The following is a 17801-nucleotide window of genomic DNA, read 5'->3' on the forward strand; positions in this document are numbered from 1 at the left end:
GAGCAGTGGTATAGTTGTTTTTGGCCTCTGGGGCTTTGTAGAGAGAAGCAATTCTGTGAACAGGCCACTGACCCTGTGTGTCCCCCTGGCACAGAGCTCGAGTGTGCAGCTAATGAGGAGATCCCATTATGGAGACACACAGTCATTCATAACACTGCCCTCGGCGCCACTCAGACATGTAGTAGAGATGTGCAGTTTGGTCAGCGCTGCTTGCTCCTCTGTGTACAAGTAGTAACAATTTTGTACCAACTAACAGGCGTTTTCTGCTCTGTTAGGGTAGACACCGAGCACGTATAGTTGTGGTCTTACGTTACGCAAATTGGATTCTTGTGAGGTTTAAGCCATGTTATTATGTTGTTAGCTCATTAAAACAGACCTGGAGTTGTGTTTTGTTTCATTCACACAAGTTTGAGTCATCCTTTATTATCAGTCTGTCTACGTCTCCAAAGCTCAAAATGCACAGTTCCACCTTTTTAATTTTTGTTTAGTAGAGATTCAAAATTCTAGGGCTGAAAATATCCAAATGGTTGTAGAGAAAGAGTATAGAATTTACAATATACAATATAAATTACATGAAACTTTGAGTTGCTTGTCTCCATGGGGATAGATGGGTTAGATGTCAGATGTTTGATATTTTTGACCCTACTGTCCCATTGTATAGCATAGCGGCATAGCATGCAGTATTCTCCCTCCCATCACAAACATGCAGCTTGGCTTGAGCACATTTTGTTTCACCTAAAGTCGGTGTAACAAGTTCCGTCTCAGTTCTCGCTTTAGGAAGAACGAGAGGAATGTGGTGTGTCTTATTTGTGTAGCAGCTGAAAAGGCAGTTTTGTGATTGACAGGTCACCTCTGTGTCTGCTTAGCTTATTGTTGAACTGGTCTACCTTTGACCCCAGTGCTCCCAGTGTTGGCATTAGCGTTAGCATTAGCAACGCCCTTGTAGCATGTTAAAAATTAGCTGATTTAGATGGATGGATTTGTTTAGGGGAAATGAGCCTGCAGTGGATTCCTCAACTGTGGAATGTGAACCAGGCAGTTTTCGCATGAGTTTATCTCTATCTCCATCTCTCTCTATCTCTCCATTTCTCTCTATCTTTATCTCTTGGCATCTTGCTGTATCTCTCCATTTCTCCCTCTACCTCTGTCTCTCTCCATCTCTTTCTATCTCCTTTTCTCTCTCCACCTTTCTCTCTCTCCATTTCTTTTTCTATCTCCCTCTCTGTTTCTGTCTCTCTCTCTGTTTCTCTCTCTCTCTCTCTCAATGTCTCTCTATCTCTCTCCTAGTCTCGCTCTGTCTTTGTGTTTCTGTCTCTCTCTGTCTCTCTTTGTATCTCTGTCTGTCTCGCTCTGTCTTTGTGTTTCTGTCTCTCTCTTGGTCTCTCTCTGTCTCTCTTTGTATCTCTGTCTGTCTCGCTCTGTCTTTGTGTTTCTGTCTCTCTCTGTCTCTCTTTGTATCTCTGTCTGTCTCGCTCTGTCTTTGTGTTTCTCTCTCTCTCTCGGTCTCTCTCTGTCTCTCTTTGTATCTCTGTCTGTCTCGCTCTGTCTTTGTGTCTCTGTCTCTCTCTCTGTCTCTGTCTCTCTTTGTATCTCTGTCTGTCTCGCTCTGTCTTTATGTTTCTGTCTCCCTCTTGGTCTCTCTCTGTCTCTCTTTGTATCTCTGTCTCTCTGTGTTTGTGTTTCTGTCTCTCTCTCTGTCTCTCTCTCTCTCTGTCTCTCTTTGTATCTCTGTCTGTCTCGCTCTGTCTTTGTGTTTCTGTCTCTCTCTCGGTCTCTCTCTGTCTCTGTCTCTCTTTGTATCTGTCTGTCTCGCTCTGTCTTTGTGTTTCTGTCTCTCTCTGTCTCTCTTTGTATCTCTGTCTGTCTCGCTCTGTGTTTGTGTTTCTGTCTCTCTCTCGGTCTCTCTCTGTCTCTGTCTCTCTTTGTATCTCTGTCTGTCTCACTCTGTCTTTGTGTTTCTGTCTCTCTCTGTCTCTGTCTCTCTTTGTATCTCTGTCTGTCTCGCTCTGTCTTTGTGTTTCTCTCTCTCTCTCGGTCTCTCTCTGTCTCTCTTTGTATCTCTGTCTGTCTCTCTCTGTCTCTGTCTCTCTTTGTCTCTCTCTCTGTCTCTCTCTATCTCTATCTCTCTTTATCTCTGTAGGTGTTGTAATGGAGAGTTAATCAATGCCGATGCTTGAGAGTGTAAATTGGAAGCATTAGCATTAGCATTAGCGATCTGTTATCTGATACTTGTGGCGAGGTTTAATGCCTCTCACTGTAAACAAAGACGCTAAATGAGTAGTACTGGTTTTCCTTCATTCAGATCAAGTGTTCATTCATTGAAATCATTGAAGTAATTGCAGTAACAGTGTTCTAAAGGATTTGTTGTAGTTAGCACGGCACCATTTTGAAATATTACAATTACAACTGAGTATTACAATTACCATTAGATTTGCAGTGTTTAAGAAGTATGAGTCTGTTCAGAGTGCACATTTTAAAAACAACTGGAACAACTGAGATAAGCCTAAAATATGAATGGATAAACTCGTAGTATTTGCTTATATAACCATCTAAAATCTGTGGTAAGGCGTTCCCCCAAAACTAAAGCAAAAGAGATCCAAAAAGCCCTTATGTAACACTAAGACTTTAAAGGAACACTACGTAACTTTTTTTTGGGTGGAGAGTCCGCTACCTGCGTGTCTCCGTGGCGATCTTACTACTTTGCATGGAAATAGTTGGAAAACCTGCCTTCTTTCTCCATGTACTACCTTTAACTGGGCTTTACTTTGTCTCCATGAAGACGGATAATTCCATACTGCGGAACATTCTTGGCAAACATCTCCATGGAGCCAAGAAGGGGTCCAACCGTCCATAAGAAAAGTTACATAGTGGACCTTTTAAAGCATCAGCAGCAGTATCCATTAGTTTTCTCAGTAGAAATCGACGGATGTGGGTTTTTCTCATGGCCGATACCGATTATTTTGAATCCCGAGCTCTGCCAAGACTTTTGGACCGATATGTAGGGCCAATTTGGATTATTGTCCCCAAATTATGTTTACATTTAACACCACAAACTTATAAGAGCGCTGTGTAGTCACATTCTGTGCAGCTATCTCTTTGTATTCAAGTGTTACTATAAAGATTTGTGTGTATTTTTTAAGCCGCAGATTGACCAAAACAAAATATCAACCTGTGCTGGAGAATTAAGGCCAATAGCTGATACGCCAAAAAGTCCAAATACTATTCTGATATTGCGGTCTATCTCTAATCCTCAGTTTTGGTGCTACTTTTTGACTTTCTTGCAGTTTTTGCATTCTACTCTTTGGGGAATACCTTTGTGGGTTGCAGAGGATTTTCCGCATTGCAGTATTCGGTATTCAGTCAAATTTAAAATGTTTTTCACTGGCAAATGTCACTGGCGCTACCAAAATCTAATGTAAAATCTGCCGTATGTTATTTATTACCAAAATGTACCACTTACTCATTTTCTACAAGCAAAATCAAAATAGACCCATTTGAATATTTTCACTATTCTACAACAAGCTCTATCCAACACATTAGAGTTGAAAACATTCCTGATTCATTATTCCTTTCCCTGTCCTGTCATCACATTATCACCCTGCAGATCGACTGTTTACAGATACAACAAACCCTCGTCTGGATATCTTTCAGCGCGTCTTTAAACATGCTTGACTCTAACTGGCCTCGGGAGATCGCACGAACTAAACCTGTGAATTATTTAACGGAGCAAGAGAAGAGGGGTACAAAGCACTCCTGTCACTATAGGACACAGCCCGGCCTTGGCGTACCACCTAAATACTCCCCAAATGTCATCTACGTTTATCCCCCAAAACATCAATCAAACTAATGCGTTTTATCTGCCCAAAGGCGATTGTATGCGTTTCCAATGGCCTTTAGCGGCTTCTGTAAAGGTCGTGTGGATAAGCGTCGCTCTGATCGTTTTAATGGCTCATGTTGTTCCCAAAAGCAGATGACGAATGAGATTAGGATTCAAAATGGACTGCGAATTTGTAAGGCTTTAATTTCAGTGTAATCCGCAGGAGAATAAGGGCAATATTAGCTTCAGAGAAAAACTGGCCTGTCTGTCAAACGTTATTGAAATCGATGAGATTGATGGGTTCATATTACCACTGGATTGTTTCATAAAGCAGTTTGTGGTTTGAACACTGCACTCGCTGCCCCATTAAACTTTGAATAAATTGCCATCCCGCTGTAACACTGTTAGCGGGCAAAACTCCTACGGCTCATTAGGAACACCAGTCTGGAATATTTGATTCATATTAAGTGTGTAATCTTGCTTGTTTTGAAAAATGAACATTTAATGAAGCTGATTAACTACTGCTGCTACTACTACCTATTACTTTTACTTAATCTTTACTACAACAGCGTCTACTGTGCTACACCACAGTTTGTTTGGCTGTCACCATAATGTTGATATTTCTAAATTTCAGAAATATCAACACAGTGTCTATAGAAAAATCAAAGTTCTAGTTTTAGAGAATATGAGTGCATTGTAAATCAACCATCTAAAAAAGAACAACAACTACTACTGCTACTACTGCTACTATTACCTTTGCTTCTGGTGCTACTGCTGTTACTACTGCTAATATTACCTTTACTACAAGTGCTGCTTCTACTACTACTACTACAGTACATAGGTTTGACTGTCTGTATTGTGGCCTCTCCTGTGAGCTCATAGCCTGCTCTAAAATGCAGCATGTGAAAGGGTTTTCCTTTTGCATGGGTGAGTCTGCGCTGGAGCGAGTGCAGTGTCAGCTTATGCCCACATCACATCAGCTCAAAGTCCTGACTTCACCGGGACACTGCAGAGCTCCACAGATTCAACGCTGCACAGAAAAAATGCACCACGTAACAATAAGACTAGGTAGAGATGCATGGATGATAAGGAACTGACAAGACAAGTGATATGGACTGAGAATTGAACCGACAACCTCCTGGCTTTGAGTCATTATCCAGCCTTACACTTTGGAACTTATGCTGGGAATGTAAAACAAATCTGTATTAAAACTATACAAATACATACAAATGTACTGGAGAAAAAAAAATCATAGATAGAGATGGATAGATGGATGGATGAATGAATGGATGCATAGATAATATATAGTTTAATGGATAAACAGATGGATGGATGGATGGATGGATGGAGAATGGTTTTAAAATGGTCTTGCTCTTTATTATTAGACCACACGATGATAATTTATAAAACTACTTTTTATTTCATCCTTGTGCTATTGAAAGTGGTTTACAGTATGGAGTATTTTCCAGATGATTTAAAAGCTATTCCTTACTAACTTCCCCATTTCCAGAAAATATTGTCAAAATTGTTGGTTGTGGACAAAATGAAAAGATATATTTGAAAAAAAATCTTGAGTTTCTCAGACACTCTCCTCCATCAGTTAAGTGTAGCTGCTCTCATCTGCTCTCATCTGTTCTCATCTGCTTTCATCTGCTCTCATCTGTTCTCATCTGCTTTCATCTGTTCTCATCTGCTCTCATGTTCTCATCTGCTCTCATGTTCTCATCTGTTCTCATCTGCTTTCATCTGCTCTCATCTGTTCTCATCTGTTTTCATCTGCTCTCATCTGTTCTCATCTGTTCTCATCTGCTTTCATCTACTCTCATGTTCTCATTTGTTCTCATCTGCTCTCATGTTCTCATCTGCTCTCATGTTCTAATCTGTTCTCATCTGCTCTCATCTGTTCTCATCTGCTCTCATGTTCTCATCTGTTCTCATCTGCTTTCATCTACTCTCATGTTCTCATCTGCTCTCATGTTCTCATCTGCTCTCATGTTCTCATCTGTTCTCATCTGCTTTCATCTGCTCTCATGTTCTCATCTGTTCTCATCTGTTCCCATCTGTTCTCATCTGCTCTCATGTTCTCATCTGTTCTCATCTGCTTTCATCTACTCTCATGTTCTCATCTGCTCTCATGTTCTCATCTGCTCTCATGTTCTCATCTGTTCTCATCTGCTTTCATCTGCTCTCATGTTCTCATCTGTTCTCATCTGCTTTCATCTACTCTCATGTTCTCATTTGTTCTCATCTGCTCTCATGTTCTCATCTGTTCTCATCTGCTTTCATCTGCTCTCATGTTCTCATCTGTTCTCATCTGCTTTCATCTACTCTCATGTTCTCATTTGTTCTCATCTGCTCTCATGTTCTCATCTGCTCTCATGTTTTAATCTGTTCTCATCTGCTCTCATGTTCTAATCTGTTCTCATCTGTTCTCATCTGCTTTCATCTACTCTCATGTTCTCATCTGTTCTCATCTGCTCTCATGTTCTCATCTACTCTCATGTTCTCATCTGTTCTCATCTGCTCTCATGTTCTCATCTGCTCTCATGTTCTCATCTGCTCTCATGTTCTCATCTGCTCTCATCTGTTCTCATCTGCTCCCATCTGTTCTCATCTGCTTTCATCTACTCTCATGTTCTCATCTGTTCTCATCTGCTCTCATGTTCTCATCTGCTCTCATGTTCTCATCTGTTCTCATCTGTTCTCATCTGCTTTCATCTACTCTCATGTTCTCATCTGTTCTCATCTGCTCTCATGTTCTCATCTGCTCTCATGTTCTCATCTGTTCTCATCTGTTCTCATCTGCTCTCATGTTCTCATCTAATCTCATCTGTTCTCATCTACTCTAAGGTTAACAGTGTGAGTCTCCCACAGATGAATTCTGTTGTTGTGTCCTTGGGCAAAACACTTTACCCACCTCACCCTCAGTGTCTGTGTACACTGGTGTATGTATGTGTGTGTGAATGGGTGAGTGGTTCCTTCATGTCAAGTGCTTTGAGTGACTTGAAGGTGGAAAAGCTCTATATAAAAAGTGTGACATTAACCTTGTGGCCTTTTCTGAGTTTGTCCAAAGTTACAAAAATTGCACGTTGTTACTGGAATCTGTCATTTTCTTAAGGCTAGCTTTACGATACTTATGTTAACATGCTGTTGACTGACACTCCCTGATAGTTAATTTTATGACTACTGGAGAATGCAGTAGAGGCAGTGAAAAATACTTGTTACTATTTACAAGTGAAAGTCTTTTAAAACCTACAACTTTTCCAAAATGGTCTGTATTTAAGCTGTCACACTCTGGTACCTCAAATTACACAAAATGAGGTCAAATACAAGAGATTTAAAGCAAAGAGTCAAGTTGAAAGTTCTGCTACTATACCCGTTTTATTGCTCATACTGTTGTGATGTCAATCGTCCTGCCGTCATGACCACCGCTGGCTCTTGCACTATAATATTTCTACTACCATGCAACTTTTTTGATGGATGGTCCTCTACCTCCACAGTGTAGCATTTACTTTAATCTCAATGGAGACAAGCAGGTGATGCCAAGTTCAAGTTTTTGGTCAAATCTGTGGGGGCGACCATTCAGTTAGAATATACGTTTAATGCCATACTGAGGGACACAGCAATAACTTTATGATTTGAACATTGAGGGCAGATGTTAGAATATACAAACTCATCTAAATTTAAAAGTGTTATGTTTTATTATATTTAAAAATTGAGTGTTACATTTCGATGGAGTATTAATTCCTAACACATAACGCTAACTGCTAACTGTAAGGAGGGTTCCAATGGGGCCCAACAGAGATTAAACATGCATTGATGACGTCTAAAACCTCTTTAGATGTGTTTTTGATGAAGTAACAAAGTCAACATGGTTACAAGCATTGATTTTGATACATTGATTTTGATATTTTAGGATCTATGCTTTGTGGTGTTGAACAAAAGTGAGGAAATCTACATAGCTGCCTCCATGTCACCTTTGTTATCCTGTTGCACTCACTGGTTTGACGCTGCTGTCTAAAGTTGGATGTTTATTCCAGATATGAGGGGACTGTTTCCATTAGCTAACAGACCCCCACTCTGTATCTCCATAACAGGCCTGTCACAAAAAGAAATGTTGAAGTACGATATCCATGTACTGCAACTACTTTATCACTGATACTATAACCCTAAATTATTAATGAATTAATCATTGAATTTATACAAGACCTTTCATGACACCCAAAACGCTTTACAGAGCATTTTTTATTCACTCTACTCTGGGTGGTGCCAGTCTGTGCTATCGACCCGTCCGACCACCACTAACGTACTCACACACACACCACATTTATACTAGTCAATGTAGGTGAAGTGTCTTTTCCTGATGACAGATTTTGCCACTGGTGCCGAACTGTGGCACTTGGTATTCCATATTCACTGAACCTGAAAAAGTATTCTTCTTACTTCAATATAGTATAGTATCATGATGAGAGCAGTAATGTCCAGTGGTGGAACATAACAAAATAAAAGTAACAAAGTACTGCACTTTCTACTCTACCACATTTTTTAACTGAACTGAAAAGTTATTATTTTTTGTGACTTGCTGAAAAAGCTAAGGGGTTTATTTTTAACATGTTCATAGTTTGAGCAAACAAAAACATACAAATAAAAACAGCTAAGAAAAAAAAAAACAACTGAGATAACATGTGATACTTTTACTTTTACTTGATTATTTTTTTGCTCCAGTATCTGTACTTTTACTTAAGTAACATAATTGAGTACCACTCAGTACCACCACTGGTAAGATCCCACCCTGTGCTAGAGCCACCTACTGCAGAGAGGGGCTAGCGAAAACGTGCTAATAGCTGCAGGATGCTGAGAGGATTCGGGGTTTGTGTTACATTAACACCTGCCTGTCTGTGTGTGCGGAGCTTGGAGCTGCCGTACGTTCAAAACTATTGGTCATAAGCAAAGGAGAGTAAATATCAAGTACATTCTAAGGACAGACCTGGGTAGGCCTACTGGGTTGTCACTAGGGTTCGTTGTCACACTTACACCTAGAGAGAGTATATTTGAAATTTGGAGTAAAAATATAGAGAGGGCCTAGCGAAAATGTGCTAATAGCTGCAGGATGTTGTGAGGATTTGGGGTTTGTGTTACATTATCACCTGTCTGTCTGTGTGGGGGTCCTGGGCGTCATGGAGACAGCTTTATAAACATGTCAAACTCAAGAAGCTGAGAGGGGATGCCAAGATGGTTTCCATGTCGACCAAGCATTTGATTCACTGAATAAATATTTTATTATATTTATAAGGTTGTGTAAGGACAACACACTTTTTCCTGGTAATCAGTCTCAGTGTTTTGATTGGATTATATTTTGTCATATTTAAAATGATAAAAAATGGCTGTCATTGTTTTTTTTCTTTCATTTTCTTTCATTTTTATTTTGGTATTTAAGTATTGTTAAGATAAATAGACAGGTGCATCGCGTTATCACTGTACGAATACAATAAAAAATTACAAATATAATGATTAAATTCAATATACACACTAAGAAATGAAAGAATATACTGCCCTCTCCTACTCCTCCTCCACTCCCACCCCACCCACTCATACCCATTCACTCGCACACACACACACACACACACCCACATGCACCTAAATACACACTCACTAACACACATGCATAGGTCTGTCACGATAACACATTTTGAAGTACAATATATTGCTGAAGAAAATATAGACGGTAAACTATAATACTGAAACTAGTTAATGCCACTGACGCAATAATCCTAAAATAAGATTAAGAACAAACTATTCCAAATGTACAATATTGTTAAACAACATGAACGGTAATAAATAAATTGGTAGTGATTTTATGTCTATAATTTGTTACTCATTATCAAACCTCTAAAGCTCAAATCTAATCGTGGAACAGAAAAATAACAAAATGTTCTCCACTAGTACAAAGAAAAAGTCCACACAGTAAATATTGACCCTTAAAACGTATTGTTCCATTTGTCATGTATTGAAAGATAACTCCATGTAGTAATTATCCTGACAGACCTACGCACAGGCCTACACACGCACTCCGGGATCAACACTGTTCCAACAGGTTACACCATCGTGAAGCCTTTCATTACAGGATTATTTTATTACTAAACCAGGAATCAGGAACGAGTGTCTCAGTGTCATCCAACCAGTGCTGTACAATTGTTAATCTTGCACAGAATAGCAATAATCATACTAGTTTTGTTTGTTTGCAATACACGATAATATTGAAACTGTTTTTGTCACTGACACAGAGTAAAATAATCCCAGTAAATCTATTTTTAAATATTCTGTATTATTTAAAGGCTTGAGCTGCAACACATAAACAGCAGATTAAATCAATAATTACCCATAGAAGTGATCTATTCAACTCTCTACAGCTCCAAACTGATCTAAATGGAAAAAAGACCTCACTTTTACAAAGAAAATGTACACTATAAATACTGAGCCCCAAAATATATTGTTCCAGCTTTCATATCTTGAACCATAAGTCCGCTAATATGGAGTAGTTAATATTATGTCGATATTTTCTTATATAACTTACTTTAAAATACTTTTAATCAGCGCCATTCAACACAAATGAAATTTCTCCTTCCAAACTCTATACTCTGCTCCGAACCACATTCTTTTACTGACAGAGGATACGCCGACGATTAGAAACGACAGAATCTCAATATAAATGTGATTAATTGCACAGGCCTAGTCATAAAAATTGAACCTGCCTCGTCTCTATTCTCAGCGGGGCTATAGAATGTTGTGATCTCATCTGATACACGCATTTTGACACTTGTTCATGAAAGCTGTTCACTGGACGTTGTCATGGTAGCGGCATGATTGTACAACAACAACTGCTACTGCCATGTTTGACCGGCTTTGCACACATTAAAAATTCATTCAGGATTATCCGAAGGTGTGGTTAAGTGCTTGGAGCTAGCGTGTGTTAAAAACTACGACGCATAACCAGAAGAGAGTACAAAATGGATAGCAGCAGCACCTGTCTCTTTCCTAACAAACAAATGAATCAGTTATATAAAAATAAAAATGGTCTCACTGTTTATTCAAATATTGGTGATAAAATAAAGCAACCAACATTGTTTTGATGACATTTGAAACAGGCGACATGCAAGTATTTTCATATTCAAAATACAAAACACAGCATTATTCAAGCTTACGTCCAATCCTCCAGTGAATTTGTGTGGAGAGACATATTTTTTTGTTCAGCAGGCTCCATTTTGAAGACGTTTCACCATTCAAAAGCTAGAATATTAAGGTTAGAATTGTTGATTGCTATGGAAGCAGTGCAGAAACTTGTGGATAGGTAGTAGGTTAGTTTGGAGTTGGCTCTGATCTCTTGTGCTTCTTTTGCGTCCAGGGAGCAGCCGATCTACACGACCCGAGCCCATGTCTTCCAGATTGACCCCACCACCAAAAAGAACTGGGTCCCGGCGAGCAAACAGGCCGTGACCGTCTCCTACTTCTACGACAGCACCCGGAACAGCTACCGCATCATCAGCGTCGACGGGTCCAAGGTACGAAATATCTGGGATTGGACTATATCCCATTCGCAGTTACTTTTTAAGATCGTACTGATTGTGAATTATAATTTTTTTAATATTCTATGGCAAATCAAGTTTATTATTATAGCGCAATTGGTAAACAAAGTAATTCAAAGTGCATTACAGAATAGGAAAGACATTCAAATCACAATACAACAAATCAAAACGTAAGTAATCATCATGAAATTAACGTTAAAGAGAAGAACAAAAACGTTTCAGACATATGCACAGATAAACAGAACCGTTTTAAGCCTGTCTCACACCTTCAGGAAGACTGATCCAGGTTATAGCTGCATAAAACTGAAACACTGATTTCCCATGTTTAGTCCTAGTTTAGTCCTGGTTTAGTCCTGGTCTTGAGTCCTGGTTTAGTCCTGGTTTAGTCCTGGCTGGTGCCCAGAGTGTGAGATGGTTCAAGGTGTCACCTGTGCCTCAAAAACACTCCGTAGCTGACTGGTACCACTGACTGTACCCAAGACTGAACAGAAATCTAAAACTTGGCCACATACAGACAAAAATAAAACAGATGAAACAGACCTTCCTCTTCCTCCTCACAGAACCTGCAGTAGGGGGCATTTCCTATCTGCTATTTAGATAAAGATTTTAAATTGAAATATTCTCCAGACTATTTTAGTATTATAAATCGTCTGTTAGAAACTTCCATGGAATCAGGGGCTTTTTGTTTTGGGAAGTTGAAATAAATGCCCCATGAGGAAAAAGTGAAGCACCAGTTTAAGAGTCCATTTGTAAATGAATGTGTTTGTGTTTATGGCTTCTCATTTGTGGGAGACAAACCAATAGGTCCTGGAATAGATTTTTAAAGGGCCCATATTACACTATTCACTGATCTATGTTATAATGTTGTTTCCTCATTACAAACACACCTGAGTTGTGTTTTGTTTCATTCACACATGTTTAACACGCAGACACTCCAAATTAAGGCTGAGCTCTTCTCTCAAATAGGAAACACTCGCCTTATAATGCCATGTGGTAAAACAGGAAGTGCTCCACTGTGTTTTTAAACTCCATACATCTTTACTAGAATCATTTGGATAATTTCAGATCTGGCAGTGCCAATCTCTACTGACCACAAGTTAAAAGGAACTGTTAAGATGAAAATTAATGCATCATGATATCACAAGGTGAAACAGAGCACTTTGAGCTTTGGAGATGTGAATGCAACAAAACAGAACTCCAGGCATGTCTTTGATGAGGTAACTATACCATGGCTTAAAGCTCACAAGAGTCAGTTTTGCGTAATATAGGACCTTTAAACATTTGATCCATGTGAGTTGCTTTTAAGTGAAAAAATATGAAAAAATAGTTTGAAAAGAGGAAAAGGAGTAGATTAGAGAGTTGAGCTGAACCAATTGTTTACTTTGATACTATTTAAGAGGCTTTTAAGGAACAGTTCACTGCTCGTAAGTTTTTTTTTAGATTTCAGTCCTCCGTTTTCAAAAGAATTAGATATGTATTGATTTTTATTTTGATTCTGGTTTACTCTTCCATATAAATTTGAAAATTTTAGTTGAAATTGGGGAATAATCAAAGCATTAACCAATGTAACCTTACCTCGTATTGTTAGAGCACTCCTCTTCCAGGGCTGTAAAACCCTAGCCATTTTTTCTATCTTACTATAGAATCTATACTACTACTATTTCTTTAAACTTTTCTGGAAGGTGAATCCCTAATATATCTACTGGCCCAGTGGTCCAATTAACTGGAGATGGGCTGTTTAAAATGAAATCGGTGTCTTTTAGAAATCCAATTCTCAAAATATTGCACTTCTCGAAATTGGGTCTCAATCCTGATATTTTTGAGAAACTGTTTAAATCCATAATTAATGCTTCCAGCTCTCCAAGTGTCTCTTCCTACAAAGTTGAATCCAGTTTTATAAAAGTATCAGCACATCCGTATTTTTATCTTTGCAGTGTGTTAGGGGCAGCTGGCCTCAGAGTTAAGCTCAGCTGCTCTTTCCCATCATGCCATCCAAAAGCTCATCATGCCAACTTTTATGTTTCCGTGTTGCAGAAAAACATGCCCATTATAATATTGAAAGTAATATTTAAATTTGTCAGTCCCTGTCATTTGTAGAAGCATCTGTGCCTCCTTAAAGAATGTAAGAGCCTCTCACAAAATCACAAAGGTTAATCTTGTTCTAAGGGATACTCCATGCGCCTCATGTAAAGTGACTACGTGAATGAACAAGCTTATGTAAAAAAAATATTTGGTTAACATGTTTAAAGAAGAGCTACGAACGAAGGAAATACGTCACAGTGACCGTGTAGCGGTGGGGGTGCAAACGGGGTTTGATTGAGGCAATGATGTCTTGAATACAGGAGAATAAAGCTGCCTCAAACATGCATGAGTCACACTTTAAACGACTTGGAGTGGATAAATGAGAAGGAACAACTACACAATTATAACATGGTAAAAGCTCTAAAAAGTAGATTTTAAAGAATAGGTCTGTTTTAAAATGCTAAATGCACTTACCAATTTACAAAATAATAGGCCTCCATTTATTCAGTCTAACTTGAATCAACTAAAGAAACTGTTGAAAGGAAATAATTTTGACTATAAGCCTATTGATTGGTTAAAGATGGGTTTATCATTTTAGATCATCATTTAGCAACAGGGAAGAAAATAGCCTATGTCTAAAACCACTAGAAATGAAGAAAAAACGCACTGATGAATGTATTCTCAAATATCTGTATACGTGAATTGAGTATAGTGCCAGACTAGAGTGACTTTCTAGAGTGATTTCAGTTTACCCATTTTCCTTCTGCCTCTAAAACTGAGGAGACATTTGGGTAAAGAGTTTTTGAAGAGTTTAAAGTCTCAGTAGGGTTGTGAATGTATTTGTCCGCACAACTGCAGGTAATCACGTGTGAATAAACGAGCAGCTCAGAGGAGTCATTGTTTCCATGACGACGACTGTTTGACATGTACTAGTCACTTCTAAATTTGATTTCGCAGAGCTCAATCCTGGGTGGAGGAATTCTGGTTCAGGTTAAATTCCCACAAATATTTCTAATAGACTTGACATAAAAATAATAAAAAAATAAAAAATTAAAAAAAGGAGAGAATGAATATTGCACAAAATTGTAAAACGACTTTGAGCAGTATATCCCCAGGCCTTTCTGTGTGGAGTTTGCATGTTCTCCCTGTGTCTGGGGGGGTTTACTCTGAGCACTGCACCAGAGGTAAAATCTTCCAGTAGTGTTAAGGGTATTGGTGGTGGTAGTGGTAGTAATAGTGGTAGTAGTGGTAGCAGTAGCAGCACTGGTTGATGGTAATAGTGGTTGTGGTAGTAGTGGTAGTAGTTGCGTCTATATTTTCTTCATCAATATATCATACTTCACAACTTGTTAACGTGTAGACATGCACTGATCCAGCTTTTTCAGCTCTGATACCAATTCCGATTCTATGGCTCTAAGTATCTCCCAATACCCGAGGACTGAATATTCACCTTATTCCAGAAGTTGCCGTGGGTGCTGTCATTGTCATTCAGGGCCGATCTTTACAGCAGATAAGTTCAATAGGGACTACGGAGCTGTTTTAAAGTCTCCAGAGAATCGGTGCAGTGTTGACTTGTTGGTCACATGAACTCTGAACATTTCACACAAGTCAACCTACTTTATATCTGATTTTAGCTGCAAAACGTTTCCCAAATTTTCCATTGAAATGAGTGGAATTCTCACTTAAACGGACGTTCCACCACAAAGCAGTTTAGTCACATTTAGGGCAAAAGTGGGCGGGGCATAATACGCTCAATAGGCCAAACCAGGATATTGACAGAACTGATCTTTTGGAGCCGATACCTGATCCAGTGCCGTTATTGGATATAAGTATTTGTATCAGTGCATCTTTTATTGTGACAGGCCTAACGACAACAACAACTAATGACGATATGAAACTGGACTTTTAACTTTTAATGCAACTGAAAAGATTTATTCGCAGACTCCAGTGCCACGAAATGGTTCCTATCAGAAAAGCAAGTCGCATACACGTACTAAATCCATTTAGTTTGGCTGCAGTGCAATAAAGAACCATATGTCCAAAAACTCCGATCAAACAGTAGCTGAATCTGGCTTGCCTTCAGTCTGTGTTTTTCCGGTGGAAGCTGTAGGCGTAAAGTGCTGCACATCATAAAACTCTGAGTCACTTGAAATAGATGTTAATATAATCCTGGATGTGTGTGTGTGGAGTCTCCAGGAACGGAGCGGTCTGCTGTGCCCAGTATGTGACAGACCGCCAGCTCACATCGCCCTGAGTTTGAAGTCACGGTGAAGGCATAGGCAAGACTATTCAGCACTTTTAGATACCACCAACGCTCATGTGAACAGACAAGAACGCAGGGATGTAATAAAATGTGATGAGACATTTGGGGTTTCATAAGAGGACTACTGTATCTATCTTAATATAAAGACTTTACTATCACAGAGGATATTCATTGAACAAGCATTAAAGTTATGTAAAGTGCTTTGAGTTATCTTAAAAGGGGTGAGAAATATGCCAAAAAATAATATCACAATGACCAATGGGAGACGGGGATGGGGAGAAGCAGTTTTTGTTCTTTGAGCTGTAGAGAAATACTGAATCAGAACACAATTTTACTTTTACCACCATATCACCCAGGCCTACTTAAAGAGGAGGTACTTTTTGGAGCTTTCGATTTAATGTCGTTTCCTCACCAAAAACATGCCCGAAGAGGATTTAGACGTCATCCATTCCTGTTTGACTAATTTAGCGATCTCCACCGGGGCGTATTCGAACCCTCTTTACTGTTAGCTGTAAGTTTGTCCATTGCTCCGCCCACCAGCTTACGTCATGTTCCCACACGACAATTCTCCATAAATATACAAAAGCGTGAAACAAAACTGTACACTACAACTCCACAAACCTGATGTGAAGTGCAGTAGTTTCATAAGCACGCTGATGTTGTTTTGATAGCGCTCTGAAGGTGGGTGACTTAGCATCAAGAGCAAAGGGAGGGGGGACTCGGAGCATGAAAAACTAAGGTGAAACTTATAAAATATGTTAATAAGCTCTTTCGGTGAACGTGTTAGCAGTTGATACCCCATAGAAGTAAAATACTCTCTCTTTAAAAGACACTGTATTCATCCTAGAAAGTAAAAAATGATGAGTAAACACACAAGCACAAGCAGCCCTGTCCCCCATGGAGACCAGACCTGCGTCACTAAACATATAACAGTTTGTCCTTGTGGGGTTGGCACAGACGGGGCACAGATTTATCCGTTTCTGTGTATCACACCTCAGTCTGATCAGCAAACACACTGCTCTACATCGCTATTCAACATAAAGTGACTCAGTGGTAATAATGGCTTTACATGCAGAATATGTGAGATCTTTTTAAAGTTGCACTGTGTACGTTTTTGGTGAGAGGTCTGCAAACTGCTTGTCCCCATGAAGATGTTATTCCTCTATCTGGAATGTTCTACAGTATGGCATTACACGTGTCTATCTTATTTATTTAAAGGGGCCCATATTATGCTGTTTTTTGATCCATGTTATAATGTTGTTTTCTCATCACAAACAGACCTGGAGTTGTGTTTTGCTTCATTCACACATGTTTAACACACAAATCCTACATTCTTCTTCTTCTCTCAAACAGAAAACACTCTATTCCACCTTGTGATGTCATGTGGTAATACAGGAAGTGCTCCACTGTGTTTTTAAATCCATACCCCTTCACTAAAATCATTTGGATGATTTTAGCCCTGGCCATTAACTATTGAACTAAAGGTTAAATGTAGACATTAACTTGAAAACTACCACTTCATGACATCACAAGGTGGAACAGAGCATTTTGAGCTTTGGAGATGTTACAGACTAATAATAAATGATAACTCAAACATGTGTGGATGAAAAACACAATGTTTTTGATGATGTAACATTATAACATGGCTTAAAGCTCACAATTTTTCATTGTTGTGTAATATAGGACCTTTAATCACAGATGTGCTCATTTCTAAATTACACCTTGAAAAACATGCATTCTTGCAGTGAGCGGAGTCATTTCTCCACAGATCTGACCTGTAACCTAGCCTGGTGGTGCCACCTGTTTGTCTTCATGGAGATAGATCAGATTAATGCCCTACTGTGAAACATTCCAGACAACACAATAACATCTTCATGGAGACAAACAGGTGGCACACATTTCTCCAGAAATGTTACATAGTGCACTTTTAAGAAAATAAAAAGTAAAGATTGAATTTTCTCAGCTTTGGGTTGTTTTTTTGAGCTCTCGTCACATGACTGGTGTTTTGTGACAAGCTCTTATTGAGCCGTCAGAGAGAAATGTTTGAGAGGTTGTGGTTCACTGTGGCTGAGTGCTTATGTCTGGCACCCTGCTTTTTAAAGACACTAGTAGGTTC

The 17801-nt window shown here is 39.0% G+C and overlaps 1 protein-coding gene across 1 annotated transcript in view; it reads left to right on the forward strand.

Annotated features, from left to right (window-relative positions):
- The window catches only part of homer2 (homer scaffold protein 2), a 78957-nt gene that overhangs the window by 12818 nt on the left and 48338 nt on the right, over positions 1–17801 (forward strand). Inside the window, exon 3 of the mRNA XM_055232381.1 lies at positions 11220–11376. Within this exon, the coding sequence (XP_055088356.1) occupies positions 11220–11376 (157 nt within the window). The remainder of the gene's footprint in view (positions 1–11219; positions 11377–17801) is intronic.

The sequence above is a fragment of the Periophthalmus magnuspinnatus genome, chromosome 3, assembly GCF_009829125.3.
Source record: "Periophthalmus magnuspinnatus isolate fPerMag1 chromosome 3, fPerMag1.2.pri, whole genome shotgun sequence".
In the NCBI taxonomy this organism is placed as follows: domain Eukaryota; kingdom Metazoa; phylum Chordata; class Actinopteri; order Gobiiformes; family Gobiidae; genus Periophthalmus; species Periophthalmus magnuspinnatus.